This window comes from Rousettus aegyptiacus, unplaced genomic scaffold (assembly GCF_014176215.1).
Source record: "Rousettus aegyptiacus isolate mRouAeg1 unplaced genomic scaffold, mRouAeg1.p scaffold_m13_p_14, whole genome shotgun sequence".
NCBI classification, from domain to species: Eukaryota; Metazoa; Chordata; class Mammalia; order Chiroptera; family Pteropodidae; genus Rousettus; species Rousettus aegyptiacus.
The window spans coordinates 46,609,852-46,636,381 of record NW_023416289.1 but is presented as its reverse complement, the minus strand read 5'-3'; the positions used below and the strand labels follow the sequence as shown (position 1 = coordinate 46,636,381).

The following is a 26,530-nucleotide window of genomic DNA, read 5'->3' as shown; positions in this document are numbered from 1 at the left end:
TGGGCTGCTGGAGGGAACCCAGTTGACATGGGCTGCCCTGACCATCCCTCCCGATGGTCAGATGACCTGAGGGTGTAACGTTCCAGGACCTGCATGCTCACAAGGTCTCCGTGGCCCCTGAGGGGTGTGGTGGGCAGGATGTCACCCTTTCACAGGATTCTGGGGCTAGACTTAAAACTAGACCAAAGGCCAGCAGGCTCCGGAAGGTGACATGCAAAGTGTGACCTGTGAGAGTCTGTACAGCACTCCCAAAAAACCGCGTGATTGTTCCAGTTTATCCAGGATCTGGATATGAAGATATCAAATCTGGATATGAAGGGTGCGGGGTCATGGGAGAAGGGATGTAGAGTTGGATCGGGCCAAACTGATTGACACAGGCTCCCTAAGCAGAGACCCTGAGCCCAGTCCTGCAGACCGAGGGGGTTAGGAGGTCTCTACGCATCTGGCTGGTGGGCGAAAATGCAGACAGCAAGGTGGTCCCCACTAAACGAAGCTGAAAGTCCAGGACTGCCTTGGCGAGCCTTGGAGGAAGGGGTCCGAAGGCTTGAGGACCAGGACCGCTTGGGCAGATTTCTCGTTTAAGACCTGCTGGCCCCCCCTGGGATCAGGGATGACGAGTTTTTCAAAGAAAGCTTCGGCATCCTCAAAAGGCCTTGTGGTCTCTTCTCTGCACGTGCAAAGTCCCATGGGAACTTCCGTCACGGAACCGGGAAACCTGAATGGCGGTGGGGCCGATCAGGTCCCAGGGTGTCGGGGATCCAGCAGGTGTGGCACTTAAACGGCACGGAAGGGCTGCTAGCAGGGGAGGGCGGGGCCAGCGCCGAAGTCGCCAGAGGGAACAGGCTGGGAGGCGGGGGGGGGGGGGGGGGGGGGGGGGGGAGGGCAAGCAGGGGAGGGTCGCCTGAGCTGCAGCCAGGCCCGGGTAGAGAGAGGAGGCAGGGGCGAGGGGCGGGGCGCGTCGTTCTTCAGAGGATGAGGGGAAGGGGGGCGGGGGCTGCGGCGTGGGGTGCATTGCAGGGCAGGCTAGTGGGAGCAGGAGAGCAAGGATCGAGGAGTCAGTTCTCAGCGAGTGCGAGGGGCGTCGCGGGAACAGCCGGCTGCCCTTGGCGGGAGTTCAAGGTCAGGCGGAGGAGCCTTGCAAGGCTGGCGGTGGACCCGGGGTTGTCAATGACCCAGAGAGGGGGAGGGGCGGGTAGAGGGCGGGCCCCAGGCCGAAGTGGAGGTGGGTGCCATCTGGGGAGATGGCCTGACGAGACACCGATGTCCCGGGTCACCCCGCCGGAGTGGGCGGGGAGGCGTCGGGGGCGGGGGCGGGGGCGGGCCGCGCGCGGACCGGCTGTGAGCCTCCGCTGCTGCAGGGCAGGGGGCGGGGTAAGATGCCCTCCTCCTCCCAAAGTTCCCAAGGGGGAATCGCGGCCAGGGACACCAAGGCATGGCCGTCCATGCCCGTCTCGCAGCCGCTCCCATAAAGGTTATAGCTTTTCAGGCCTGAGCAGGCACCAGGCTTAGAACCCGTCCCGTCCTGCGCGGGGCCGTCTGAGGTCAGTCCTCCTGCTGTCTGTGCCTCCTCTGTCAGTTAAACACGCCAGGATGGACTCTGGACAACCGCTCAGGGCCCTCTGCGAGGCACTGCCCCACAACTCCGAATTCCCAAAGCCTCGGGTCGTCTCCGCCGTGACCTGCAGCCTCCAGAAAGCGGGATCCAGATTCTAAGCCTCGGAGCCCAGAATCCAGATGGCAAAGCCCAGAATAAAGACTCCAGGCTCCCTGATCTTTGGAGTCAGGACTGTAGGACTCTCAGAATCACAGGGGTCAGGCCCAGATCCCCTAGTCCAGCCTCTGGTATGCATCGTGCACATTTGAAACTGCAGACCGCGCACTCACACGTTGACCCACGTGACCCCCAGATCCTGGACCTAGGTCCCAGGTTCCGGGCGCTCAAACTCAAACTCCAAAACCTGCCATCTGCACTCTGCACTCCAAGCCCCAAGCCTCACACAGCAGTTGTGAAGGTTTCTGACCTGAGGTCCTCATGATGCAGGACAGGGCAAAGCCCTGTGGAGAGGGAAAAGGTCCTTTGCTGAGGGCCAGGAAGGCTCTAAAGGCCCACCAAAGTTAGTTAAAAAGAACGTTTATTACGGATGACACTCCACAGACAGAGCATGATCTCTTCTGAGAGGCCACAGAGAGATGCTCAGAGAAGGACAGAGACAACAGAGGGAGTCGAGAACAGCAAGGGAGACAGAGAAAAGGCACCGAGAGAGATTGAGGGAAAGACCCCGAGCGTCCCGGGAATTCATACGGCGTTCTTCAGTTTCTGTAAATTACAGTTCACAGGCTTTGCTGGCTTGTTTTCCTTTGCTCACGCGGGCTTGAGGTGAGGAAGGGGACAAGTACGTCACACGGAAAGGTCATGCAGTGAGAAAGGCCCCCTGGTGGCTCCCGGCCTTCCAACCGCAGGTTCCCCATGGTTTTAGCCATCGGGGATGAATGATTTTATTTTGAGTGGGGTGTCACTTACAGACCGTTCGCCCTTCCCATGTGTGGGAAAATGGCTTGTTGGCCATCCCCGCAGATGCCTGCCCTTGTTCCCCAGGTGTCCTCGTGGTCCAGCTGTACAGCTGGGCAGCACGTTGCAGTCTCGGAATACGGCTCAATTTGACATTTTCATTCTCGGGTGTCTCCTCCCACCATTCCTTGATCGCAAACACTGGATGCCAGACTTCTAGTTCAGACTCTAGAATCAAAGGCCTGGGATCTAGAGTCCAAGCCCGAGGCCTGTCACTCAAAGGTCAGACTCTAGGATCCAGGTGCCAGACCCAAACTCTGGAACACAGACTGCTCCAGGATCCATGCTCCAGACTTCAGGCCATGAAAGACCAACTCAAGACCCCCAAAGGCATGAGGTCCAAAACCCAGAATCAAGAAGTCCAGACTCCAAGAACCAGAAGGGGAGATCCAGATCCAGAATCCAAGACCCACGACCCTTCTGCAGGCACGAGAGGCATGGCTCCAGAATCCAGTTTCTACACTGCAGACCCCAAATTCCAGGAGTAGGGTTCCAGAACCCAGGCTTTGGATTTGGGTTTCCTCCCATTTTGGACCCCTGCTGTCTGCCTGTCCCCCACACCCCCCAAATGCCCCTGGCAGGCAATTCCTCCTTGGAGACTCAGACAAAAGTTTCAGCCTAATAAATGCTTATTAGGTCTCACCCCCACCCCCACCCCGCCAGTCACCTAAGCGTCCCCCGCCTGTAAAGTCGACTCTCGGACACCTCCCACCCCACCCTACCCAGTTCCCCAGAGACCTGGGTGAGGCTGGAAGCTTATAAATCCAGGTATTTGGGTGCCTGCTCCCTTTCCTCTGGTGTCCAAGCTGCCCCAGATGCCGCTGGAGGATCCGAAAGGGGTGAGGTCTTTGGGACAGGAGTGAGGGTGGGGTCTGCCAGGGAGACATGGTCTGCCCCAGACCACCCTGAGGGACACTTGGGTATGTCCATGTGTCCTTTGCTGGGACCTGGGGTTGACCCTGAACCAAGAGACTGTCCTGGAGAGGCAATGGGATGCTGCGGTGTGGGGTGGGGGAGGGGAGGGGCAGGATAAATCAGGGGGCGCCCCCGAAGGCACCCATACTGGAGGGGAGAATAGGGTCGGGCATTACCACGGGTTCCGGGCAGCTCGGCGCAAGTCCCTGAGGCATCGCGTGTGCCAGGCCCCAGGCTGGGCAGAGCTGGGGACACGGAGAGAAGCTGACCTAAGCATCCCCAGGCTTCTGTGCTGTGATGGAGTCAGAACGGGCACTGAGGGACCCAGCAGAGAATCCGCTGGGTTTGGGGCCTCCCCGAGGAGGTGCGGGCTGAGTCGCAGAGGGAAAACACGAACCCGGAAGGTGAATTTGGAAGCTTGTTGAGCAGTGAGGGACATCCCCTTGGGAGTTCTCAGTCTGGTGGGGTGGCAGACACCGCTGACTGGGGGAGGTCGGAAAGGGCCTCAGGGAGGCAGTGGACCTTGAAGGGAATGGTGTAATTGGAGGGTGGAACAGCCTAAGCAAAGGCACAGAGGCAGGAAACTGCAGGAAAGACAGCGAAAGGGTTAGCTGCCTCTAGAAGGGCAGGGTCATGAGAGACCCAGAAGGGGAGAAGCCGTTCCTATCCTCTGGAGTGGGGCTCGGGGGCTCGGACTTCATCTTAGGGGCGCCAGGAATTCGTGAGAGCAGTGAGGAGGCATAGAACAGGGTCCACTCTGGGTGCAAATAGACCCTGTGTGGTCAGGCAGAGGGCAGGCGGGGGATGTGAGTGGAGGGACGGACCAGGGTGAGGCAGGGACCTAAGAGGCAGGACAGGAGGCTGGGACAGGGTCTGGGGAGTGAACATACCCTGAGCCAGGGGTGGAGAGCATCCAGGAGCAGGCAGGTGGAATGGCGCTGGGGTTCGCCAGGCTGAGGGGGCACCTGGGTGCCCATCCTGGTGCCTAGAGGAACAGCAGACCCTTCAGACCTGGAGGACCAAGGGGGGACCAGGTTGGGGGTGGGGTAGAGGATGAGAATGGCGAGAAGAAGATTTTTAAGCACTAGGTAGGATGAGTTTGTACCTGGAGGGTTCCAGGTGAGGGCAGGTGGAGGAGGGGTGTCCAACCTCACCCTAGTCCACATCTCCCCTCCCCAGACTTCAGCAGAGCCCTGGTCCCTCCTCCACAATGTGGCTTCTCCTCATCTTCTCCTTCCTGCTGACGTCTGGAGGTGAGGTGGGCCCAGGTCACCTGGGGGTCTGTGGAAGTGGGGTGCTTCCTCATCCCTTAATCCTGAGCACATCGGGCCCTGCAATCTGCCGGCCCCTCCCTTACCTGGAGACCCTCTGATGGGTCTCCCTCCCTGCCTCCCCCACCCACCTGGGCCAGGTGCCAACATCCTGGACTCCTCACTCCACCCCGAGAGCCCTAGGGGACCTGGGGCTGCTCTGGAGTCCCTGTGTCACCCGGGGTCTCTCACTGTCCATGACAAGCATAGCTCTGGGGTGACAGTGGCCTGAGAGTGAGTTCCAGGGGGTCCCCTTCTTTGTTGCGTGACTGTGTGACCCTCTCTGGGCCCCACCACTCCCTGGTTACTTAACATCTCCACGCCGGGTCCCTAACTGTCCCAGGGAGATGATGACAGATGGTGAGGCCCTGGAAGGTGGCTGGCCCAGAGGCAGTGCCAGGTAAGGGTGTGCCAGCTTCCTGGTACTGGCCATGTGCCAGGCAGGCCGCTCAGCACAAGGCTTGCTCATCTCCTCCAGAAGCATCTCTCTGCACTGGGCCACCAGCCTCTTTTGACAGAAGAGGGAGCTGTGGCTCAGAATGGGACACCCACGAAGGCAAGGTGACCCCAGGTGGCAGGAGAACTCCAGGCCGTGTTCAGCCACCACCCGTGGAGAAGTTAATTGTAACCTGATGCCTCAACCCTGGGGAGTTGAGGGTGGACTCTGATGAACTCGCGCGCGCACGCGCACACACGCGTGCGCACACATACACACATGCGCACACACACACACACGTGGCCAGGCAGGGCGGCCCTGAGGGCTCCCCCCGACCTCCTCTCACTCCCCTGCCAGCCTCCCCACGGACTCCGTCCATGGGCCCTGTCTATGTTCTCTTCTCCCCACCCCCCACCTGCCGGCTGCATCTAGCCGAGGCCTCCACCCTCCTCCGGCTTGGACTGGCCAGGTTTGGCCCCAGTACCTAGCTGTTCAGCCCGAACCCTCTGCCCTTCTCCGAAGGACGGCTTCGCCCTTTCTTTGTCAAAACCCCTGTCCACCACCCCCTGTCCCCCACATCCATATTCCCCCTGCCTTGCCAGGACCTTTGGCCCAGTTTCTTACCCCAGGTGTGGGTGTCTGTGTGCCTGGCTGTGACCTTGAGGGGCCATATCTGCGTTGCCCAGTGTAGGCGGTCGTGGTCTTGTGACCTTGAGACATCCCTGTTGATGTCTTTGTGCGTGGTGAAGGGGACGGCAGTGCAAGGCCCTGTGTGTCCCCATCCTGCCCGCATGCGTGAGCCAGATCCCTCTATGTGAAACTCGATGAGCGACTTTGAGCACCAAGGGGCTGACCTAGCGATGGGTAAACAGGTCCTGTCCTGGCTGCCTGTGTCTACAGTTCTGTCCTTGACCTTGAATGCCCAGCCCTGTGTCCAGATGTCACCCTTGTGTCTGATATAGTGGATCTACATCTGAGTGTGGGCCTCTGGGTCAGTGTCTATAACTCTGAATCTCCACAAGGGGGCTTGCGGATGAGTCAGAGTTTTAACCATGAGTATGATTATCTGGGTCTGGTCATACGTCTGACTTATTCTGGCTAAATTTCTGTCTGCAACCTAAACATCTACACATATGTCTGCATAAATAAATCTGTGTGTCCTTTGTTTAAAACAACCAACATTTATTAAGTAATTGCTATGTGCCAGGCGTCACACACACACACAAACGCACATGCACACACACGCACACACGCATGCACGCAGTCTCACATGCTCTCCTATTTAATCCTTACAACGATCCCATTTTACAGATGAGGAGACAGAGGCACAGAGAGGTCAAATAATTGACTCCAAGTCTCACAGATAATATGTTTGAACCCGGAGGGTTTTCCTCTACGATCCCAGATTTAACCACGATGCTGGAGACCCATGTCTGTGAACAAGTTTGGAGGAGCCCAACTGCATATCAATGCCTCTCCCCATGAACCCCATGTACTGGTCTTAGCTGTCTATACTCCTGCACACGTATGGACTCCTGTGCTATGATTCTTGAAGCTGCAACCCGTGTACGTGACAGTGAGTTTCAGCCTAACGCGCTGCCTGTATCAGTTCCTACGTGTGGAAAACCATCTGCACCCATGTACTTGCCTGTGACCTTGTGTGGTCACGTCTGTGTCCTTACATGACATGCTGCATTTGGCTGAGGTGTCCAGACTCTGGAGCCAAGACTGTGTGTCATACGTATTGAGTGACCATACCCACTTGATATCTGCGACAGCTCGGTGACCTTGAATGGTTGGTTCCAAGTGACTGTGTGTCTGGACGGTATCCATTGTCCTTGTCTCTACTCCCAGTCACAGGGGACTTCTTTCCCCATCCTCTCTCTCTCAGAGCCCTGTAGCAAATGCTGGGGGCCCAGGGAAGAGGAGCCGTTCGGCAGAAAACCAGCAGCAGTTGTAAAAGCTAGAGAGAAGGCAGTGCTTAACCGTCAACGGCAGGGACCTCTTAAGAAATTTGGGGAAGGCACAGGTGAAAAATGCAGAGCGAGGGCGGGATGCAAGGAATGGGACTCCACCCTCAGAGACCCCCCTCCGTGCCCTCTCCCAGCGGCCCAGGAGGACGACGGCAAGGCGCCGCGAGGTGAGGAGTGTGTGCCCCACTCCCAGCCGTGGCAAGTGGCCCTCTTCGAGCGCGGACGCTTCAACTGCGGTGCCTCCCTCATCTCCCCATACTGGGTGCTGTCTGCAGCCCACTGCCAAACCCGGTACGAAGCAGGACTCAGGGTCCTGCGGGGTCACGGCGGGAGGGGTCCAGGGACCTAAGAATCTTGGATTCTGGGGAACAAAGAGTTGGCGCCGAGTGTGGAGTTCCAGGTGTTTGCACTGCCATGGACGCTTGGGTTCCTGAGGGGCGGGGGCTGGACTCGTTGTTTCCGGGGCCTTGGGGAACGGGGAACGGGAGACCCAGATTCCCAAAGGGTCAGGGGACCCCAGGTTGCCCATTCTCTAATTTTTCCGTGTGCTCCTCCTTGCGCTTGCGGGTAACCACCCGCCCGCAGCAACATGAGAGTGCGCCTGGGCGAGCACAATCTGCGCAAGCGCGACGGCGCGGAGCAGCTGCGCGCCGTTTCGCGCTTGATCCAGCACCCGCGCTACGAAGCGCGCAGCCACCGCCACGATCTGATGCTGGTGCGTCTGCAGCGGCCCGCCCGCCTGTCCCCGCAGGTGCGCCCCGTGGCGCTGCCCGCGCGTTGCCCCCACGCCGGGGAGGCCTGCGTGGTGTCTGGCTGGGGCCTGGTGTCCGACAACGAGCCTGGGACCACGGGAAACCCAGCATCACAAGGTGCGTGAAAGACTGGAACGGGGTATCAGACTTCTAGGGACTTTTTTCTCCAGACCCTTGGGGCTGAGGGGGACAAAGACTCGAAAGTTTGTGGGTTCACTCTAAGCCCTCTGTCCTCTGCAGTGAATCTCCCAGATACTCTACATTGTGCCAACATCAGCATTATCTCCACTTCATCCTGTGACAAAGACTACCCAGGGCGCCTGATGGACACCATGGTGTGTGCAGGTGTGGAAGGCGGAGGCACCGACTCCTGTGAGGTCAGAGCCCAGGGTCAGAGGGGGTCCTGCCTGGAGGAGAGAGGAAGGGGGGTGGGTTTGGGACTTGCGACAGGGTCGCGTTTTGCTTGCTTTGGGCCAGAGAAAATGCTAGGGGCAGCTATGTGGGTGGAGAAGGCGGAGCAGTTAGAACGGGGGCCAGGTTGGAGTTAGGGACGTGGAAGGGTTGGTTAGGGTTCGGGGTGGGCCATGTGTTGGTTGGTTTGGGATCACATGGGCTGGAGTTGAGAATGGGAATGGGTTCGGTTTGATTTTAGGCGGGAAATATGTCAGGGTTGAATTGGGCATGGGGCTAGATTGTGTTCAGGATGCAAAAGACACGACATCAAGGGGGAGGGTTGTGTTGGATGTGAGGTGGGCGTGGTCTGGTTATGTTTGGTGGACATAGGGGTTAGGTTGGGGTGGGGCGGGGCTGCACGGGGTGGGTTTGGTCGTGGATTGTTTGAGTTCTATTGAGCTGTGTTGAGCTGGGGCCGCATTAGATGGGTTTGGGTTAAATCAGGTTGTATTGAGTTGAGCTGGGGTGGATTTTGCATGGGGTGGGTTTGGATTTTGATTGAGATTACGAACGGGGATGATCAGGATGGGGATGGGGTCACTGGATTGCAAGGTTCTCACTCAAACTTCCCCTTCTCCCCACAGGGTGACTCTGGGGGACCCCTGGTCTGTGGGGGCGTCCTACAGGGCATTGTGTCCTGGGGTGACGTCCCATGTGACACCACCACCAAACCTGGTGTCTACACCAAAGTCTGCAGCTACCTGGAGTGGATCAGGGACACCATGAGGAGAAACTGACTGTTCTGGCCTACAACCTGTGGCCCCGGCCGAGCAGACAGCTGCTCGGTCCTGACCTGGGAAAGAATCAAACCATTCCCCCGAGACACCATTCGTCCAATGCCCAGACGTTAACCAAGGACGGGTCCCATCTGAGGGCAGAGCTGGCGCCCAGGGTCACCTGTTAAACACTAACATGACAGAGAGCACTGATACAAGTTTCTCTGTGAACGTTTCTGTGGCTTTCTTCTGGGTTTGAAGGGAAATGGGGACCAGAGACTGGGCAGAGACCCCAGATCCACTCGCCATACACCGTTACACCATTCCGTTTCACTCATTGCCCTGATCCCTAGGTGAGGAGACATGGCTTGAAGCAAGGCTCTGTTCACTCAACACGTAGGGTCAACTGTGTGATCTCGAGCAAAAGACTCAACCTCGCTCAGCCTGGATTTCTCCATCTGCAAAACAGAGACCATCATATTGCTTACCTCATAGGTTGTAAGGGTTAACAGGACATTCATGTGAACTGACTCAAATGGGGCCTGGCACTGGGAAAATACTCTACATCTCTGCACCGCAGGGAAAAGACCCAGCACACACTAGATAATCAAGAATGGCTTTATTTTCCTCAAGATGTAGTTCTGGGCTTCCTGGTAGCCATGGCAAAAAGGCTAATACTCTCCTTTCCTTAGGCAGGTTCCTGACATACAGCAGAGGCTAGGATCCAGTGAGCTGCTCCAACTTTACTGAAGAGGCAGGGAACATGTGAGAAGCCTACGGGTTTACCACGTAGGAATCTGCAGGAATCTAGTTCCTAGTTCTCTTCAGAGATGCAGCGTGACTTTCAAGGTCACTGGATGTTGGAGCACATGAACCTAAATGTGCTATTGCAAGAGAGGTTGGAATTTGTGGAGAGGATGCTCTTGACCTTGGAAGGCAGCTAGTCCAGGATTCCTAGGACTCCGAGCATCCAGATCTGGGGAACAAGAAGCGAGGGGGAAGAGATAACGGGATCCCCACATTGCTTGGGAACATTGGATTCTGAAATGTTAGAGAACACATTCGAGAAAACCAGTGAAACTTCCTACTCCTGGATCTTGGGGTGCTAAGATTGTCATGGGTACCCTAAGATTTTATTATGAGAGGACCAACAGATTTGGGGACCTACATCCTGAGTCTGGGGGGTGCAAGAGTTGGCATTCTGAAAGCCAAAGCTTATATTTCTGGGGAGAGGAAGCTGAGAAAGAAGCAGGCATCCTGGCTTGGAGCTGCGCAAGAAGGGAATCAGAGTCCCACTGCTGGTATTTGAGGGTACATCAGGTCTTGGGGTACATGGCATTACATAGGGTTCAGGTACATGGGGCTTTGTATTTGTTTCTGTTCCCACTCACTATTCCACCTCCCCTCACTGGCTCTGTCCCCAAGAGCAAGGCCCCAGGAACTCTGGGCCCTCCCCTGGCTGGCCTCAGGCCCCAGGACGCCTTCCAGCACTACCGAGGGCCCACAGGTGTTCGCTCTCCCGTCCCCCGCACAGCTCGGGGGGTGGGAGGAGGTGTCCAGCCCCCAGGAAGCAGGGCAGGGCCTTGGCCAGCATCTGGGTGCCAGCAGGGCAGGGGAGGGGCCCTAGAGGTGGGGTGAGGGCTTTTAAAGCCTTCTCAGGGAGGCTGTCCAGCTCCTAGCTCACCACTTGCCTGCCCTCGGACACCGCTGTCACCATGTGGTTCCTGGTCCTGTGCCTTGCCCTGTCCCTGGCGGGGACTGGTAAGACACTGGGAAGATGTGGGAGGGGAGTGGGCCCTGACTCTCATGCTGCCCCCACCTCGAATATAATAGTAAGTCATCTCCCTCCCGACCTTCACCCTTACAACCCATAGTCCACTCCAAACCAGGATACCAGGCTCTTTTCTGTCTCTCCCACCTCTGCCCCCAAATCCCACGTTGGCCCCCCTCACCAGCACCTTCTCTATGGCCATCTTCACACCCACACCAGGTCCGTGCTCCCTCCCAGGACCCCCCAGAACTTTCTGCTTTTCCCCACTCAGATCCCTGCTCCCAGTCTCTTCACCGAAGAGGCATCCTGGGCCATCTCTCTCTCTCTCTATTTCTTTGGGGGACTCCAACTCTCCCAAAAAGACCCTCCATCTCACCAGACCCTGGGGACTCTGATCACCCCCTCCTATTCCCTAGTTCTCTATGGCCCAGTGGTCTGGCTCCTGGGTCCCCAGATCTTACCACACCCTGCAGACTTTTCCAATCCAGCTGTCAGCTCTCAACTACATCCTCCAGTCCCTGGCATCTGGCTCCCCCACCACCCTCCCAGGACCCCCGGGTTCCATAAGATGCCTCTGCTTCTTCCCAGGCAGACTTTCTGGTCCACGACCAAGCAGGTCCCCCATCCTGATACAGGGGTTCTTCCTTCCCTGACTCTTTGCCCCAGGACCCCATCTAGCACCCCCAGACTTCTCCCCCAGGAGAAACACCCGGAACCCCCAACCACACGCTTCTTTCTTTGCAGTGTTTTCCTCCTTCCTCGAGCATCGGTCCTTCCCCGCCCACCTCCCTCCTGGGACTACCCCCCATCCCTGGATCCCAAAAACCCTCCCCGCCCAGCTGTCCTCCCTACCCCCCCACCAAGTTCCCCCGACATGAGGTTCTGAAACCCCACATCGCGTGGGTCCGGCTTCTCCATTCCTGTCCTGGTGTTAGTCCCGAGGGACCCCAGCTCCCTCAGCACCCTCAGGCTGTAGCCCTAGCCTCAGAGAGTCATGCGATCGTGGTGTGACTGCCACCTGGCTCTCTGTCCTCCTGAGCTCCCTCCCCAAACCTATAGGGACCTGCTTGCAGCCTAACTCTTTGGCCTGGAACCCCAAATCCTCGCAACTCCCAGCCCCAACCAGGATCCCCAAATCACCTCCAAATCCCCCAGGTGCTCTTCTTGGCCTCTCAGAATGATTCTTGAAAGCCACATTCTTTCCAGAACCCCAAAAATCCAACCCAGGCCCAACCATTTCATCAGCCTGGAAGCCCCCGTGAACCTTCCAAACCCTTCGTCCCCAGCCTCTGAGCTGCTGTCTGGGGCCCTTTATCCTCGGTTTTCCCTCTCAGAAACCACAGCCTCCTGTCCTCCAGTCCGAGAGCCCAAATCGCCCTCCCAAACCTAACCCCGCACCGATGGCCGATCCAGATGCTGCCTTTCGTCCAGCGCTGATCCCAGGGGTGGGCTCTGCTGTCATGGTCCCCAGCACCCGCCACCGACCCACACGCCCCAAGTCTCCAGGGTTCCGGGGGTGTCCCAGCACCTCTTGCCCTTGTCCCCTGAGCCGCGGCCCTGGTCCCCGGCCCCATGCCCCACATGGCTGAGGCCCGGCTCCCTCTCCCAGCCCAGTCTCCCCAACCCCACTGCTGCCTCCACCTGCTCTGATCTGGCACCCCCCAACCCCGCAGGCGCTGCGCCCCCCATCCAGTCTCGGATAGTAGGCGGCTGGGAGTGTGAGAAGCATTCCCATCCCTGGCAGGCGGCCCTGTACCACTACAGCAGCTTCCAGTGTGGGGGGATCCTAGTGCACCCCCAGTGGGTGCTCACAGCTGCCCACTGCATCAGCGAGTAAGTAGGGCCAGGGGGTCTGGTGAGGGGGTGTCCCCGTCCGTGCTCCCACAGGATGGGGCAGCTGACATCATCCCTGCGGGGAACCTCGGGGATGGCTGAGGGGCCCAAGGCGGAGAGGGCAGGTCGTGGTCCAGGGTCCAGGGGAAGAGGCAGGGCTGGGGCGGGGCCACCCCAGGGAGCCCTGCCACGGCTGCCTGGGTCTGTCTTCCCTCCCCCACCCCCCACCCCCGTGTAACCATCTCTGTCTCCTTGCGTCCCCCTCTGTCCTGCCTGTGTGCTGGTAACTGGCTCTGCTGTGCATCTCCTTGTGTGACTGTGACGTGTCTGTCCCCCTCTCTCTTTTGTCTCCATGCCTCTGTGTCTCTCCCCATCCTGGTCTATCTCCGGGTCCCTCTGCTGCCATCCCTGTCACTGTATGTCTCACCTGCCCTGCGTCTGCCCTGCTTCTCGCTCTGGGTCTCTGCCTCACTCCCTCTCCCCATCACCACTGAGCACCTCCCCCCCCCCCAGGATGAGACAGAGTGGGGACCCCCAGGGAGAAGGGAGGGACTGTCCCAAACTTCTCACGATTCCCAGCCCTGCCCTACAGGATGGCCCTGCACTCCAGGGGGACACAGGGAAGGGCTGGTTTCAGCTGGGGCTGGGTGGGGGTGACAGAGGAAGAGGAAAAGGAAGGAGAGGAGAGGAGAGGAAAGAAGGAGGGAAGGGAGGACGCTGGCCTTGGGCTGGGGGCCAGACCGCCCGCCTGCTGGGGAACCAGCCCCATAGCCCCAGCTGCGGCCGGGCCGAGCTGTGGCGGCTCCTCCCGCCACCGCCTCACCCGCCCGCCCGCCCTCCCCTTCCTCTCCCACACCGCTGGCCCTGGTCTCTGCCCGGAACTCTCTCTTTCTACGTCCTCTGACCGGTCCCCGCTGCGTGTTTCCCGCTCTCCTCCCTCATTCCGTCCTTTCGCTCCTGTGTCTTGTCTTTGTTCGTCTGTTTTTCACTCTCTTTCCTCTTCCTCATCCTACCTCTTTTCTGCTCCTTCTTTCTCTCTGTTCTCCCCTCTGCCTTTCTCATTCCCTGCGTCTTTTAAGCTCTCCTTTCCACACTTTTTCTCTTCGTCTTATTTTTTCACTGTCTCTATTTCCCCATGATTCCAAATCTTTTGCGCTCTCCCGGTTGGTTTGTTTGTTCCCTTGTCTCCTTCTCTCTTTTGGGACCCTCCCCCTCTCCATCCTCATCCCTGGGTCCCCCTCTCCCCCCAGGAATTACCAGCTCTGGCTGGGTCGCCACAGCCTGTTTGAAGTGGAAAGCACAGCACAGTTTGTCCAGGTCAACGAGAGCTTCCCACATCCTCAGTTCAACCTGAGCCTTCTGAAGAACCACACCACCCACCCAGGAGAAGACTACAGCTACGACCTCATGCTGCTCCGCCTGAAAGAGCCTGCCCAGATCACGGACACTGTGAAGGTCCTGGACCTGCCCACCCAGGAACCCCAGCTGGGCAGCACCTGCTATGCTTCTGGCTGGGGCAGCATCGAACCAGATAAGCGTACGGCAGGGCCGGCCGGTGCAGCCTGGAGCCCAGACCTAGGGCTGAGGCAAGGGAGGGGGGAGCGGATGCGGGGCCAGGCTGGGTCGGCCACAGCTGTGTCTCTCCCTGGCCCATAGTTGAGTTCCCAGATGAGCTCCAGTGTGTAGACCTTGAACTCCTGTCCAACGATCTGTGTGCCAAAGCCCACCCCCAGAAGGTGACAGACGTCATGCTGTGTGCTGGACACTTGAAGGGGGGCAAGGACACCTGTGTGGTGAGTCAGCCTGTCCCCCTCCCCCAGTACTTTAGCTCCCTGCCTTCCCTTTCCTCTGGACGCTGCCATCCAGAGGTCCCATGCATCACCCTCCTCCATGCCGTGGGTCACCTGCTACTCCCTCTGACACATATTTACTGTCCAGGCAGAGAAAGCTACTTGGGAGAAGTGACATCCGCACTGAGCTCTGAGGGTAGGGGTCCCCTGCAGGTGGATCCTGCGCCTCTTGCCTGCTGACCTGCCTGCAGGGATCGTCCTCCTGGACTCCTGCTCCCCCTGCACAGAAACTGAACACCCCAGCCCCATTCGCTAGAACTCAAGCCACTGTCCCCTCGCTGGAATTGCACCCACCTCCTTCTGAGAGTGGGCCGGGGGGGGGGGTCACTGCCATCTGAGAACCCAGGTCTGGGAGCTGGGGTTCCCCAGGCAGAGAGGGGGGCTCGCCGACCTCTCCCTCTCTTGTCATCGCACTGCAGGGTGACTCGGGGGGCCCGCTGATCTGTGACGGTATGCTGCAGGGAGTCACGTCGTGGGGCCACACCCCGTGTGGCACACGCAACATGCCCGGTGTCTTCGTTAACCTGATGGCCCTCTTGGATTGGGTCAAGGAGACCATGGCGGCCAACTCCTGAAGAATGCCCCAGCCTTGTCCCCGAGCCCCAGTAAAACCAAACACGCATTGAGTTCGTGTCAAGTTCTGGTGCCAGGCTGGAGCTGCCCCCGCCCACCCGGTCTCCCGGTGGGAGGTCCGCAGTGATGGGCAGGAAGGAAGGAGGGCGGAGACCAGCAGGGAGGGGACGCAGGCAGGGACTGGAGGCTGGGTCGCACGCTGGGCCCAGACCCCTAGGGCAGAGAACACGGCGGAGGGCGGGACTCGGACCCGGACTCCAAAAGGCTGGGGGGTGTCCACGTTTTATTGTGGCGGGGGGCAAGGAAAGGGGACCGAAGGATATCATTGCAAGCCACACCTTCCTGGGGAGGGGCAGAGAGGTGTCCGCTCCGGGGCAAGACCCGACATCCAGGGGGCAGGGACTTCCGAGTGTGGCTTGCAAAGGTTCGCCACCTGGAGGCAGGGCCTAGATAGGCTTGGGGCGGGGCCGCGCCAGGCCTCAGGACAGGGCCACCGGCACTGGTCACACTGTTCAGGCTGCGAGCAGAACGCGAGGGGCGGTGTCGGACTTCGGGGTGGGGATGCGGGGAAGACTTGGCGCGGTGAAGACGCAGTGGGAGGGAACAGAGCCGCGAGGGGCGGGCCCTAGCTTGAGGGACGGGGCTTTGGCCCCTGTCCTGGGGGGCAGGCAGCCTGTCTAATCTCACGCGCGCGACCAGGAGAAGGGGCATGGGCCGCACACGGGCGCGGGTACCGGTCAGCGTCCTGAGAAGCAATTGCTCGGCCCGAGGTCCCTAATCGCTAGAGATTGGCACCCGACTGCCGGGCATACTCGTTCCTCGAGGAGCTTTGCCGCACGACCCACTGGCGATACATGGCCTGCATCTCGAAGGACAGCGACCTTTTGCTCCTCACGCCCATGTGGTTTAAGTAACTCAGGACGCCTGCAGGTTGGGGGGGAGCCACTGGACTCCTAGCCTCGCCCTGGGCCCCGCCCCTTCCCTCGAGGCCGAACCCCCTGTGGGACTGTCCGTGTCTCGGGTTCTTGCCGGTGCTCCACCCCCTGCCCTGCCGAGGTCCGCCCCTTGCTCCCGAGGCCCCGCCCTACCTGCCCACAGCATCAAGGCGCTGGAGCCCCAGCACAGGTAGGCGGTCTCTTGGTAGGATACTTGTGGCCTCGGTTTTAGTGTCTCGCAGTTGACTACAAAGAGCGTCAGGCTGAGGGCAGTCAGGAGCCCTGCACTCGGGTGGGGCCAGAGACGGACACGAGACTGGACAGGGACCCCAGGACCCCCAGAAAGAGAAGAGAGACAGGACATCCTCTCTCACTGTCCATGACAAGAATACACACACACACCTGGAAGACAGCCCTACCAGGAAAGACAGAAAAAGGAGAACTAAGGATGCACACGGTGGGAAAGAAATCCCGAGAGACTTCCAGAGACAGACCCACCTGATGGCAGGACAGAAACTCTGAGATACACCTCCTGAAAGCCGGAAAGAGACCCCCGCCCAGGGGAAAGATGCTGGGGAGGGGAGGGCACACCCCCCCCCCAGCTGACACTTACCAATGCTGAAGCTGAGGAAACTGAAGACGAGGTCGACCTTGATAAGACGACGTAAGAACGGCCAGAAGGAGAGCCCCATGGTGAAGAGGAGGACGATGCACAGGGCCAAGGCCAGCATCATGAAGCCCATGCTCATGTGGACGAGAACTGGGGGTGGGGGGCAGAGAAATGCTCCAGAGGCACCTCCAGACACTCTCAACGGCCAGCCTACAAACTCACCCCCACCAATGTCCACGGGCAGCATCCCCCACAGACACCCCCACGTGTGACGACAGACACCCTCAAAGTCACTCCCATTCCCACCGCCAAAGCCAGCTCTTAGAAACCCCACAATGGCCCCCACTCTCGCTCATAAAGTCACTCCTAGGCACCTGTAAACTCAAAGGCATCCCCACTCACACTTTCAAAGTTGACCCAAATCACCCCCCTATTTACCCCACCTAAATAACCACCTATACCACCGAGGTCACCCCACAGATCACCCCGGAGTCATCCTCACTCACATCCTCAAGGTCACTCCATAGAACTATCTCAATCATCTCTAGAGTCACCCCTGCAGACGCCCCCAAAGTCATCCTACTCACACTCCCAAAAGATATCCTACAGCGACTTACATTAACATCCTCAGTATCACTCCAAAACACTCCCAATAGCACCCTCAAAGTTATCCGAGACACTTCAGCCACTTTAGCTATCTCTAGTCACCCTATTTCTCTCCCACTCACACCCCAAAGTCCCCTAGTGACCCAACCACATCCCCAGAACCTCCCCCAGTTTCACCCCCATTCATACCCCAGAGCTCCCGCACACACAGACCTTCTCCACATCACCCCCATACCCCCAGAGTGCACACGCAGATGTACACACAAGAAAAATTTCCAATCAAATACTCTAAAACCGGTGTATCTGAAAGACATCATCACACTCGCTTGAGGATCCATAGTTATCCAAATCACACTGCAGTGTGACCAGAGTGTCAGCTCCTTCCGAGAACTGCATCTCTTCCTCTTAGCCCCTTCCTACTTTGCCTACTTTTGAACAGCGCAAGACTGTCTCAGCTAAATGAGCTAAGACTCCGTCTGCCTTGTTTGTGGCAAACTGCACATCTCCAATACCTAGCCAGCAAGCAAAGGGTAGTCCCACATACAGGCTAGCAGTGGTGCTCTCAATCGCCCAATCTTGGGCGATTGATCTCATGACATATTCTGTCCTCTGGAGCCATAGAGGTAGTCGTAGGACTCTGGACGAGCCAATCACAGGGCCCCATGCCCCAGAGCACGGTGATTGGCCAACAGATGGGCACATGACCAAAGCCAACCAATCAATATCTGCCCTGGGACTTTCTCTGACAGAAACTGTCAGGGAGAAGCTCTCTTGCCTCTAGTCAATAGGGTTATGAGCCTGGAGCTGCCTGAGCCTTGGACCCAGCCTCCTGGAGGATGGGAGACCTGAGAGAGTAAAACTAAAAGGGGAAAGTGGACAAAAGAGGGAAAGAAAGAGTTGAGATAACGTGCAAGTCCCCGGCCCTTGTCATCCCAGACACCAGCGCCCCCTGGGGTGGATGTTTGCGGCTTCCCTCCCCACCACGTCTTGAACCCTCCTATCCATTCCCCACTCTCAGCGCCCGTTACACGCCAAGCATTGCACTCCTCCGGGCACCATGCCTGGTTTGATGTACCCATGTGACCCAGCCACACAGGACTTCCACAGGAGCTTTTCATATTCTTTCCTGCTGGGCTTGAGGCCCAAGTTGTTAGCGATTCCGCCAGGCATTCATCTGTCTGCTCTCGGGTCCATCCTCCACCTTTCCCTTTTCTGTATTGTAAGGACTACATTTCCCAGCATCCTTTTGCTCACTGCTTTATCAGTATGTTTGGCTAATGGGAGGCACTGGCAGAAGACTAGCTCTGGGAGGAGAGGACGAGCCAGGGTATTTAACCCCACCTCTCTGCCCCAGCTGCATTTCTTCTGTGACTGTAACCACCCCTAAGCAAATCTCGCTGTGAGTCTATCCCTCCAGATAGGGGTGCAGCGACTTCCTGAGCTGCTAACCCTGCTCTGTCTCACCATTCTCTACTTGGCTTCTCAGCTCTTCTGTTACCTATGAAATCAATTCCCTGAATTTGCTTCCCTCTGAAGCATTTGAATAGTTATTGTCCTAACGAGATACAGACTGCCTATCCCTGGAGCTTGGAGAATAAAGCCAACTGAAATAGCCAAGAGACAGACAGATGATGACGATGTTTGATATTATCACTTAGACCCCTGAATTCAGCCACCCTGAAAGCATTTCTACCTCCCACCCTTTTCCATTTAGGTGAACCCATAAATTCTTTCATTCAAGTTAGTTCAAGTTAGTTTCTGTCACTTGAGACCAAAAGATTCCTGATTAATTCAGGTCCCTCCATAGGCCACTAAAATTGCACTTCCCTTCCCAATGCCCAAAAAAAAAAAAAAAAAAAAAAGCAGAATTGAATGTTTGCCAAAAATCTAGAGGGAGAAGAATATCCCAAACCTGAGACACAGTAAGTAAAGTCACAGAGGCAAAGAAGGAAAACTAGACTACATAAAGACTCTGAATTTCTGCACCTTAAAAAAAAATGGAAGTCTTTGTAAGCTATCTGTTGTTTCTCTATGCTAACCATAAAGCTCTGTACATTCTTATTAGCATTCAATAAATGGTGATTTACCTTTAAAAAGAGAACTGAAATATTGCAGCATTTTTTAAATGAGAAATAAATGTATATGTATACACATTCCTCTGCATGTGTGCACATGTCTACACATAGCTATGTGTATAAACATGTGGCTTCTTCCTCCTCTACAGGGAAGATGTGCACAGCTGTTTCTGCCCACTCAGCATCTGCTCCTGTCACCTTGGCAACTTGATTCTGTCCAGAGGAACTCGTTGCACACCCCCTGTCCCTGATCCCTCCACTGACTCTTAAAGTGTGTGTGTGATCCAGACGCAGTCAGCCACAGCATGGCATCCTCCCTGCCCCCAGCAACTCGTGCGGGGAGGGGCAAGAAATCCCAGGGAGGTAAGTCTGACCCCATCGGAGCTAATCCCGAGAACTCCGAGGACCACAGAAGGCAGCTTGTTTTTCTTTTCCCCCGCGTTGTTTACCAAAAGGAGAGAACCCAAGAAGCTGCTGGTGTCCCCATTGTCACTGCACGGGACATGGCAGTCCTGAGGACCTAGCAAAGTGGAAACCGTCACAGAGACGTGGCAAAGAACAGGTCTCCAGTGACACCTGGATCGGCGGAACCACTACGTGAAACCCTAAGCTCCATGTTCGTCTTACTACAGCAGCTTGGACTGGCAGGTACACAAGAAAAGAATTATTTATAAAATAAATAAAGAATATTAAGACTACACAGTGTTCTGGGAATTTCATAAGTGCTTATTTGAGATCTAAAATGAAGGTAGGTGTATTGACCGGGGGAGAAAAATAAGTGTAGTAATAAGAAGAAGAAGAAGGAGGAAGAGGAGGAGGAGGAGGAGGAGGAGAATTGATGATGATGATGATGATGATGATGATGATGATGATGATGATGTAGCACTTAATATGGTCCAGGCAGTGTTCTAATTCCTTTACGGGTTTTAACTCAAGTGTTCCTCAAACAGCCTACAAATTGGTACCGCTATCGCTGCCATTTTAGAAGTGAGGACATTGAGGCTCAGGGAGGTGAAAGAATGTGTCCAAGATCCCCCAGCCACCAAGTAGTTGAGCCAGGACTCAAAATCAGGTGCTCTGGCTCTGGGCTCTGGGCCGCCTGCTGCAGCAAGGCTCGAAAGCAAGGGGCAAGCACAGAGATCTACAAGGAGACAAAACGTTTCCGAAGAAGCTGAATGCCTCTTGTCGTCTTTTTCTTTTTTAACTTTTTTTAGGGGAGAGAGCGAATGATGGTGTCTTTAGTCATATAACCATGAGGCTGTGTGGGTTTTGGTCAAGGGTCATGCTCTGCTTCCCATGAGTGTGACTGTCCCGTCTCCTAAGTCAGAAAGGGCTGCAGGGAACCCTCTCACAAGGCCTCCGGAGACTCTCCAGAGACCCTGTCTCAAGAATCGTAGAGACCTCCCCTCAAGAATACCTAAAGACTCCTGCCCCTGTGATAACCTACAGAGACACACCCCATCCGCCCCGCCCCGCTCCACAGTGCCCCATAGCCTGTCCCAAACGCTACTGACCAGGGACTTGGCCCAAGCTGGCACACTTGCACCGCCTGCAGGTATCCCAGATGCCCACGTAGCCAGTGTAGGGGCCCTGCATGTAGGCCATGCACCCGTCCAGCACGCTGAGCATCATCAGGGTGGCTAGGGCGCTAAAGACAAGGGCCCAGGCCCGCAGGATGAACTTTCTCTCCTCCCAATAAAAGTTGAGGTCCTCTGGGGGAGAATAGAGTTCTGGGAATCTGGGTTCAGCCACGTTGTCTTGTTGCATCCTCTCCTGTCAGCCGTGGGTGATATTCAGACCGCTGTTCCTCTCATCTTTCTCAGGCTGTGGCTCATAGGTCTTTGAGGGTGGGGAGCAACCCACTCTTCTTTGGGACTCTAAGGCCTTGAGAGGAAGGTGGAGAGAGACGGAGACAGAGGAAGAAAGGGAGCAAGGAGAAACGTGGCACATGAGAAGGAAATGGGTTCAGAGACAGCCCTGGAAGGGACAGGGGTGGGGCAGGCAGGAAAGGGAGGTGATGAATTCAGGTCTCAAGCTGTCCAGGAGCTGTAAGAACTGATCTCAGAGATGCTGGTGACCCAGCCCTGCCCAGTCCTGACCCTACTCTGGCCTCCCTCTGGCCCTGGCATTGCCCTGAGTTTGCTCCCTACCCCCAACTCCACTCTTGCCCTGTTCTGACACCTCTCTGTCCCAGCCATGACCTCTTTGTGCCTGATCTTGACCCTGCTCAAACCCCGCCTCTGAACCCACCCACACCTAGCCCCAGCCCCCATGTCACTCACGCAGGTCTAGTGCGAAGTATGAGTCCATGGGCAATGTCCCAACTTCCTGGAACCTCTCCAACTGTCATGGAACCTCCCAACCCTCAGCCGCAGGCCAGACTGAAGCTCTGAGGCCTGTATGTGGGCAGCAGAGGAGACCAAGCAACACTGAAGACGAGACAGAGAGGTCCGAACCCCAACGGACAGAGCCTGAGCCCTGGAGAGAGCCCAGCAGACCCCCAGGTGGCCGTAAAAGTATTTGCAGAGAAGAGCTGAGGCAGTTGGAAAGCTGTTGAGTGCATCCAGGGACTGGCCTTGTCCATGTCCCAGAGGTCTCCACATGTCCCAGAAGTCTCAACATGGCCACCAGAGTACCCAGACGGATTTCCTCCCAGAAGCTCCCAATGAGGACACACAAGAGGAGACTCAAGACCCTCCAGTCATGAGCCACGCAAGCCGGGTCAGCATCCAAGACCCTCTACTGAGCCGCACTCGCCCGGTCATCTTGCAAGGCCCTCCATCCATTATCCACGCTCGCCGAGTCAGCATCCAAGACCGTCCATCCATTATCCACACTCGCCGGGTCAGCATCCAAGACCGTCCATCCACGACCCACACTCGCCGGGTCAGCATCCAAGACCCTCCGTCCACGACCCACACTCGCCGGGTCAGCATCCAAGACCCTCCGTCCACGACCCACACTCGCCGGGTCAGCATCCAAGACCCTCCGTCCATGACCCACACTCGCCGGGTCAGCAGCATCCAAGACCCTCTGTCCATGACCCACACTCGCCGGGTCAGCAGCATCCAAGACCCTCCGTCCATGACCCACACTCGCTGGGTCAGCATCCAAGACCCTCCGTCCATGACCCACACTCGCCGGGTCAGCATCCAAGAATCCCCGCTCACCATCCGCAGTCACTCAACTCGTATCCAAGAGACACCATCCTTCAGCAATGGGCACCGAGTCAGCACTGAGGACACACCATCAGTTACCACCAGTCACCGGGCCAGCATCCAAGACACACCGCCAGTCACTTGCAGTCACTGTTTGGATACCCAAGACGTCTCACCAATTTTCCAAACTCACCAGTCCAGCATCCCGAGCTCTCTGTTAATTACTCCCATCTCTCTGATCAGTATAGGATCAAAAGACTACACCAGTCAAGACGGTTTCCAAGAGCAGCAACCAGCACCCAGGAGTCTGCAGTCAGATACTCAAAGCCCCATGACACCAAGCCGGGCCAAAGTGGATGTCCCCCCTTCAATTACTCACAGCCCCGAGGCCAGTATCAAAAGCTTTGACTCCAGTCTCTGGACCTTCCAGGACAACTTCCAAGACCCTTTGGGTGGCTTCCAAGTCAATGGAAATATTGCAGATGACGGCTTACTAACAGACACCTTTGAGGGGGCCAGTTTTGGCAGGTGAGAGGCAGGAGTCCAAGCAAGAGGCCAGATTCTGGGTTAGAATTTTAGGGAAGGGGCAGTAGTCAAAGGGGCAGTGGACACATAGCTGGTATATCAGAGACTGGAGGTTGGACCTAGGTGTGGCAGGCTTGGAAGCTAGACCTGAAGGCTGGCCCGAGGTAGGGCACAGAGGCTGAACCTGTAACTCCACCTGGAGATGGAAGCTGGGGGGTGGCGAGGCCTGGGGGACACGAGGCATGAAGAATGGACTTAGGGGAAGATAGGGTCTAAAGGCGAGGCTGGGCATGACAGGGTCTGGCAGTTGGACCCAGGGTGACAGGGCTGGGTGGCTGGACTCAGCGTCAACACTGGTAGTGGGCCATTTGTTGCAGGCTTCAGGACATCCATAGACGCAGACACTCGCAGCTGCCCATAGGCTGGTGGCTGCTGAATAAGACCAAGACGATCACCCGCGAGCTGAGCCTGGCGCTCACCCTAGCTTGCCTGGTGATCATTGCTCTCATCTGTACGAGCCAGCCCTGGATCCAATTCCAGGTGCCACTGACACCTCCTGGGGACCCTGCTGGCAACCTGACCATCCCCATCAACACCATCTTCTTTGTGCAGTGCCTTGACTCCACCTGTATGCAGGAGCACAACCAGAACGCTTGTAAGGCCTGCCCCAAAAAGACCATTCCTTGGATCCACCTTTCCTCGGTCCCAGGCACCCCTCCCTGCCTTCCCTTGGATGGGTCTCCCTTCTTGATGGTCCTCATTACCCTTGGATCATCCTCCCTCCCCCAGGATGGACCCCACTACCTCAGGACCATCCTCACTGCCCTATGATCACCCTTGCCTACGTGACATCCACTCCAGTGTTCCTGATTCTTTTCCTTCCTCAGATTTGCTGGACTTTTCCTGGGCCTTCATGCTTTTGGCCGGTATTGCCTGCTTCTGCCTCTGCCTCATCATCATAGACTCCATTTTCTTCACCAGCTCTAACCCAATCATGCTGGACTTCACCAGTGTCATCATCAGCATCCTGGCAGGCATGGCTCTGAGACTCTTCCTGCAGGAACCATAACTGGTGCCTGTTATGACACCCGACCCCCTTCCCACTACACTCCAATCTCATCCTTGTCCTTGCCTTCATCCCCAATCCTAACCCTGTCTCCCTCCAAATCTCCAACCAATTCCAGTAAATCATACTAACTTCCAACCTAACCCCATCTCCATCCCCTGGGCCAGTACCCACTTTACCTCCCACATCTATGACCAAAAAATCTCAAATTCATCTACATCTCCTTCTATGATGTCCTCCTTGTTCCCACCCCCATTCCAATCCTATCTTCTCTTCATGCTCTGAACCATTCCCATTCCCTTTACAAATCTCAACACTTAACTCAATGCCAAAGCCCACCCCTCCTCAATGTTCATTCTCCAAATCCTACCCGACCCTCTCTCACCGGTGAACCTCAACCTCACATTCAACCCCGATCCATCTTCCACCCCATTGTCTTCTCAGATCTGACCTTGTGCCCAACCACAACCACAAACCCACCCCATCACCTGCAGACCTCACTCTCAAAGAAACAAGCAGCCATATTCAACCTAACCCGTTTCTAACTCCATCCTCTTACCAACCTCCAGTCTATTCTCACCTGCAACCACCACCCAACACCGGCCTCAACTTCAGCCTCCACCCTGATCAAACTTTAACCTCTACCCTGTTCCTGACTCCAATTCTAGTTCTAGACCCATCCCAAACCCTGTCTCTCCACTCTCTACCGCCCCACCCCCACTCCCCATCAGCTCTGTAATTTTGTTCAAGCTACTGAATCTTTCTGAGCCACAGTTTTCTCATCTGTCAGGTAGGGATACCATGCCCCCTACCCTAGAGATGTCCTGAGGGTTGAGCTAGAAAATGTCGGTACCTGATGGTAACCACGCAACTTTGCACACACCCTTTCCGTGGTCATCTCCACACAGCCACCAAATCACTCAGAATCTATATTCTGATTAGAGTAGTTTGGTTTCTCATTCGCATGACAAAATCACACTTTTTAGAAAAGAAGGCGATGGGGCAGGGGCACTTCAATTCGGAAATGAAGTGGATGTTGTGTTCTCTTGCAGTAATTGACTACTGCTTTCAGGTGTATCAAGAGAACATTCTTGGAGAGTGATAGTAAGGCCAAGAAGAGAGACCACTCAACTTCCTATTTCTTTGTTAGTAAATGATATTTATTCAGTTGTCTGTTAGCTCTTCTCAATAGTTTAAATCCAAGGTACCTTGAATGGAAAATGCCCTGGTTTTATGTCATCTGAACTAGGACATTTTTCTATAAGAAAATCATTTCTGTCCAGTCCCCTTTTTAATTAAGTGAAAATACTTCCTCTATTATTTTTTAATAACATAAAGAAAAAACGGAATGACTGAGTTCCTCATCCACTGTTTTAGCAGCCCCTCCCCCCAATTAAAGGCCCAATATAATGATAATAATCAGTCTTGATTCTCGACGGCTCACTGGTGGTCTGCCAGAAAATGTGCCAATCTCAATGACTCTTCGTGATAGTCCAAGGAGATGGTTCCTATGATTATGCCCTCTTTACAGATGAGGGGAATGAGGCTCAGAGAGATGGAGCAGCTGCCCAAAGGTGGGAAGCAGAGGCAAGGCAAGAGCTCCAGTCCGCTGACCCCAAAGCCTGTGGCTTTAGACATCACCAAGACTTGCACTTCCAATGTCATCTACCATGACACTGTCAGAAGCCTATTATCCTGCTTGTGAGCAGAGGGACAGGGCAGCAAAAGGAAGTGGGGAAATAACAAGCAAGAGCTGGGCAGCCACACAACTATGGGCAGGGGTCTTCACATACCTGCTGCCCAGCCTCCTAACACCTGCATTCATGCAGGGACCAGCATGATATTGGGTATCCTGTTCTACCTGCTGCAGGCCCATGAGTACCTACAGGAAGGCATGACCTACAGGCTTGGGCGCAGCTTCTACCTGGCATGGATTGGCATCTTCTTCTTCCTGATGATTGGTCTGAGACGAGACTGGGTTTGGGACAGTGTAGAGAATGGTGTTGGGTTGGGGGACAGGGGAGGGGAAGGGTTAGGTTTGGGTTTGAAGATGGGAGTTGGGGAAAGTGTAGGTGAAGGAGCTGGGTTTGAGTTTAGGGATGGGCTTGGAGACAGGGTAGAAGATGAGATGGAATTGTAGATGAGATTGGGTTTGGAAATGAGTTGGGGACCGTGTAGGGAATGGGGCTGAGTTTGGGATCAGGGATGGGCTTGGGGACAGGGAAGGGGGTGCGGTTGGGCTTTGGGAGAGGCCTGGGATCAGGGCTGGGCTCGTGAACTCTGCATCTCACCTGCTCTGTTCTCTTCCTTCCCCCACTCCCCCAGGTCTCCTTTCCTACCTGAACTACATGAATTTCTGGTCCATCCTGGCAATCCAAGCCATCTGGACTTAGGACACGCGAAT

At 56.2% G+C, this 26,530-nt stretch overlaps 4 protein-coding genes across 5 annotated transcripts; 3 read left to right on the top strand and 1 right to left on the bottom strand.

The window, feature by feature from the left end:
* The first annotated feature begins 1,029 nt into the window (after positions 1-1,029).
* KLK15 (kallikrein related peptidase 15) lies at positions 1,030-9,388 on the top strand. 2 transcript variants are annotated; one of them, XM_016125748.2, is made up of 6 exons: positions 1,030-1,119; positions 4,664-4,737; positions 7,338-7,494; positions 7,789-8,072; positions 8,196-8,332; positions 8,993-9,388. In XM_016125748.2, the coding sequence occupies exons 2-6, from the start codon at positions 4,695-4,697 to the stop codon at positions 9,143-9,145; spliced, it is 774 nt and encodes a 257-aa protein (XP_015981234.2). In that variant the 5' UTR covers positions 1,030-1,119; positions 4,664-4,694; the 3' UTR covers positions 9,146-9,388. The 2 variants fall into 2 exon arrangements, with proteins under 2 accessions (XP_015981234.2, XP_015981235.2); XM_016125749.2 differs by lacking the exons at positions 1,030-1,119; positions 4,664-4,737 and having other exon boundaries at positions 7,293-7,370.
* A 1,386-nt stretch (positions 9,389-10,774) lies between these two features.
* Positions 10,775-15,204, top strand: KLK1 (kallikrein 1). The gene is made up of 5 exons (XM_016125745.2): positions 10,775-10,885; positions 12,569-12,728; positions 13,979-14,265; positions 14,385-14,521; positions 14,998-15,204. The coding sequence occupies exons 1-5, from the start codon at positions 10,840-10,842 to the stop codon at positions 15,151-15,153; spliced, it is 786 nt and encodes a 261-aa protein (XP_015981231.1). The 5' UTR covers positions 10,775-10,839; the 3' UTR covers positions 15,154-15,204.
* A 728-nt stretch (positions 15,205-15,932) lies between these two features.
* On the bottom strand, positions 15,933-21,144 carry LOC107500367. Its single transcript, XM_016125496.2, has 4 exons — positions 20,892-21,144; positions 16,700-16,846; positions 16,240-16,368; positions 15,933-16,075 (listed from the first exon to the last, which is right to left on the bottom strand). The coding sequence occupies exons 1-4, from the start codon at positions 21,142-21,144 to the stop codon at positions 15,933-15,935; spliced, it is 672 nt and encodes a 223-aa protein (XP_015980982.2).
* A 1,722-nt stretch (positions 21,145-22,866) lies between these two features.
* Positions 22,867-26,519, top strand: LOC107500366 (outer dense fiber protein 4-like). The gene is made up of 5 exons (XM_036232707.1): positions 22,867-23,063; positions 23,438-23,715; positions 23,948-24,094; positions 25,956-26,087; positions 26,452-26,519. Exons 1-5 carry the CDS (start codon positions 22,867-22,869, stop codon positions 26,517-26,519), a joined length of 822 nt encoding a protein of 273 aa, XP_036088600.1.
* Positions 26,520-26,530: the final 11 nt, after the last annotated feature.

Excerpts from the sequence above, each read along its gene's own strand:
- KLK15 (XM_016125748.2), top strand. The coding sequence starts at position 4,695 with ATGTGGCTTCTCCTCATCTTCTCCTTCCTGCTGACGTCTGGAG. Across the intron at positions 4,738-7,337 it reads CTTCCTGCTGACGTCTGGAG|CGGCCCAGGAGGACGACGGC; the intron begins GTGAGGTGGGCC and ends GCCCTCTCCCAG. Across the intron at positions 7,495-7,788 it reads GCAGCCCACTGCCAAACCCG|CAACATGAGAGTGCGCCTGG; the intron begins GTACGAAGCAGG and ends ACCCGCCCGCAG.
- KLK1 (XM_016125745.2), top strand. The coding sequence starts at position 10,840 with ATGTGGTTCCTGGTCCTGTGCCTTGCCCTGTCCCTGGCGGGGACTG. Across the intron at positions 10,886-12,568 it reads CCTGTCCCTGGCGGGGACTG|GCGCTGCGCCCCCCATCCAG; the intron begins GTAAGACACTGG and ends CCAACCCCGCAG. Across the intron at positions 14,266-14,384 it reads CAGCATCGAACCAGATAAGC|TTGAGTTCCCAGATGAGCTC; the intron begins GTACGGCAGGGC and ends CCTGGCCCATAG.
- LOC107500367 (XM_016125496.2), bottom strand. The coding sequence starts at position 21,144 with ATGCAACAAGACAACGTGGCTGAACCCAGATTCCCAGAACTCTATTCT. Across the intron at positions 16,847-20,891 it reads CAGCTTGGGCCAAGTCCCTG|TTCTCGTCCACATGAGCATG; the intron begins GTCAGTAGCGTT and ends CCCCACCCCCAG. Across the intron at positions 16,369-16,699 it reads TTTCCTCAGCTTCAGCATTG|GGCTCCTGACTGCCCTCAGC; the intron begins GTAAGTGTCAGC and ends ACCCGAGTGCAG.
- LOC107500366 (XM_036232707.1), top strand. The coding sequence starts at position 22,867 with ATGACACCAAGCCGGGCCAAAGTGGATGTCCCCCCTTCAATTACTCAC. Across the intron at positions 23,716-23,947 it reads GGAGCACAACCAGAACGCTT|ATTTGCTGGACTTTTCCTGG; the intron begins GTAAGGCCTGCC and ends TTCCTTCCTCAG. Across the intron at positions 24,095-25,955 it reads CATCATCAGCATCCTGGCAG|GGACCAGCATGATATTGGGT; the intron begins GCATGGCTCTGA and ends GCATTCATGCAG.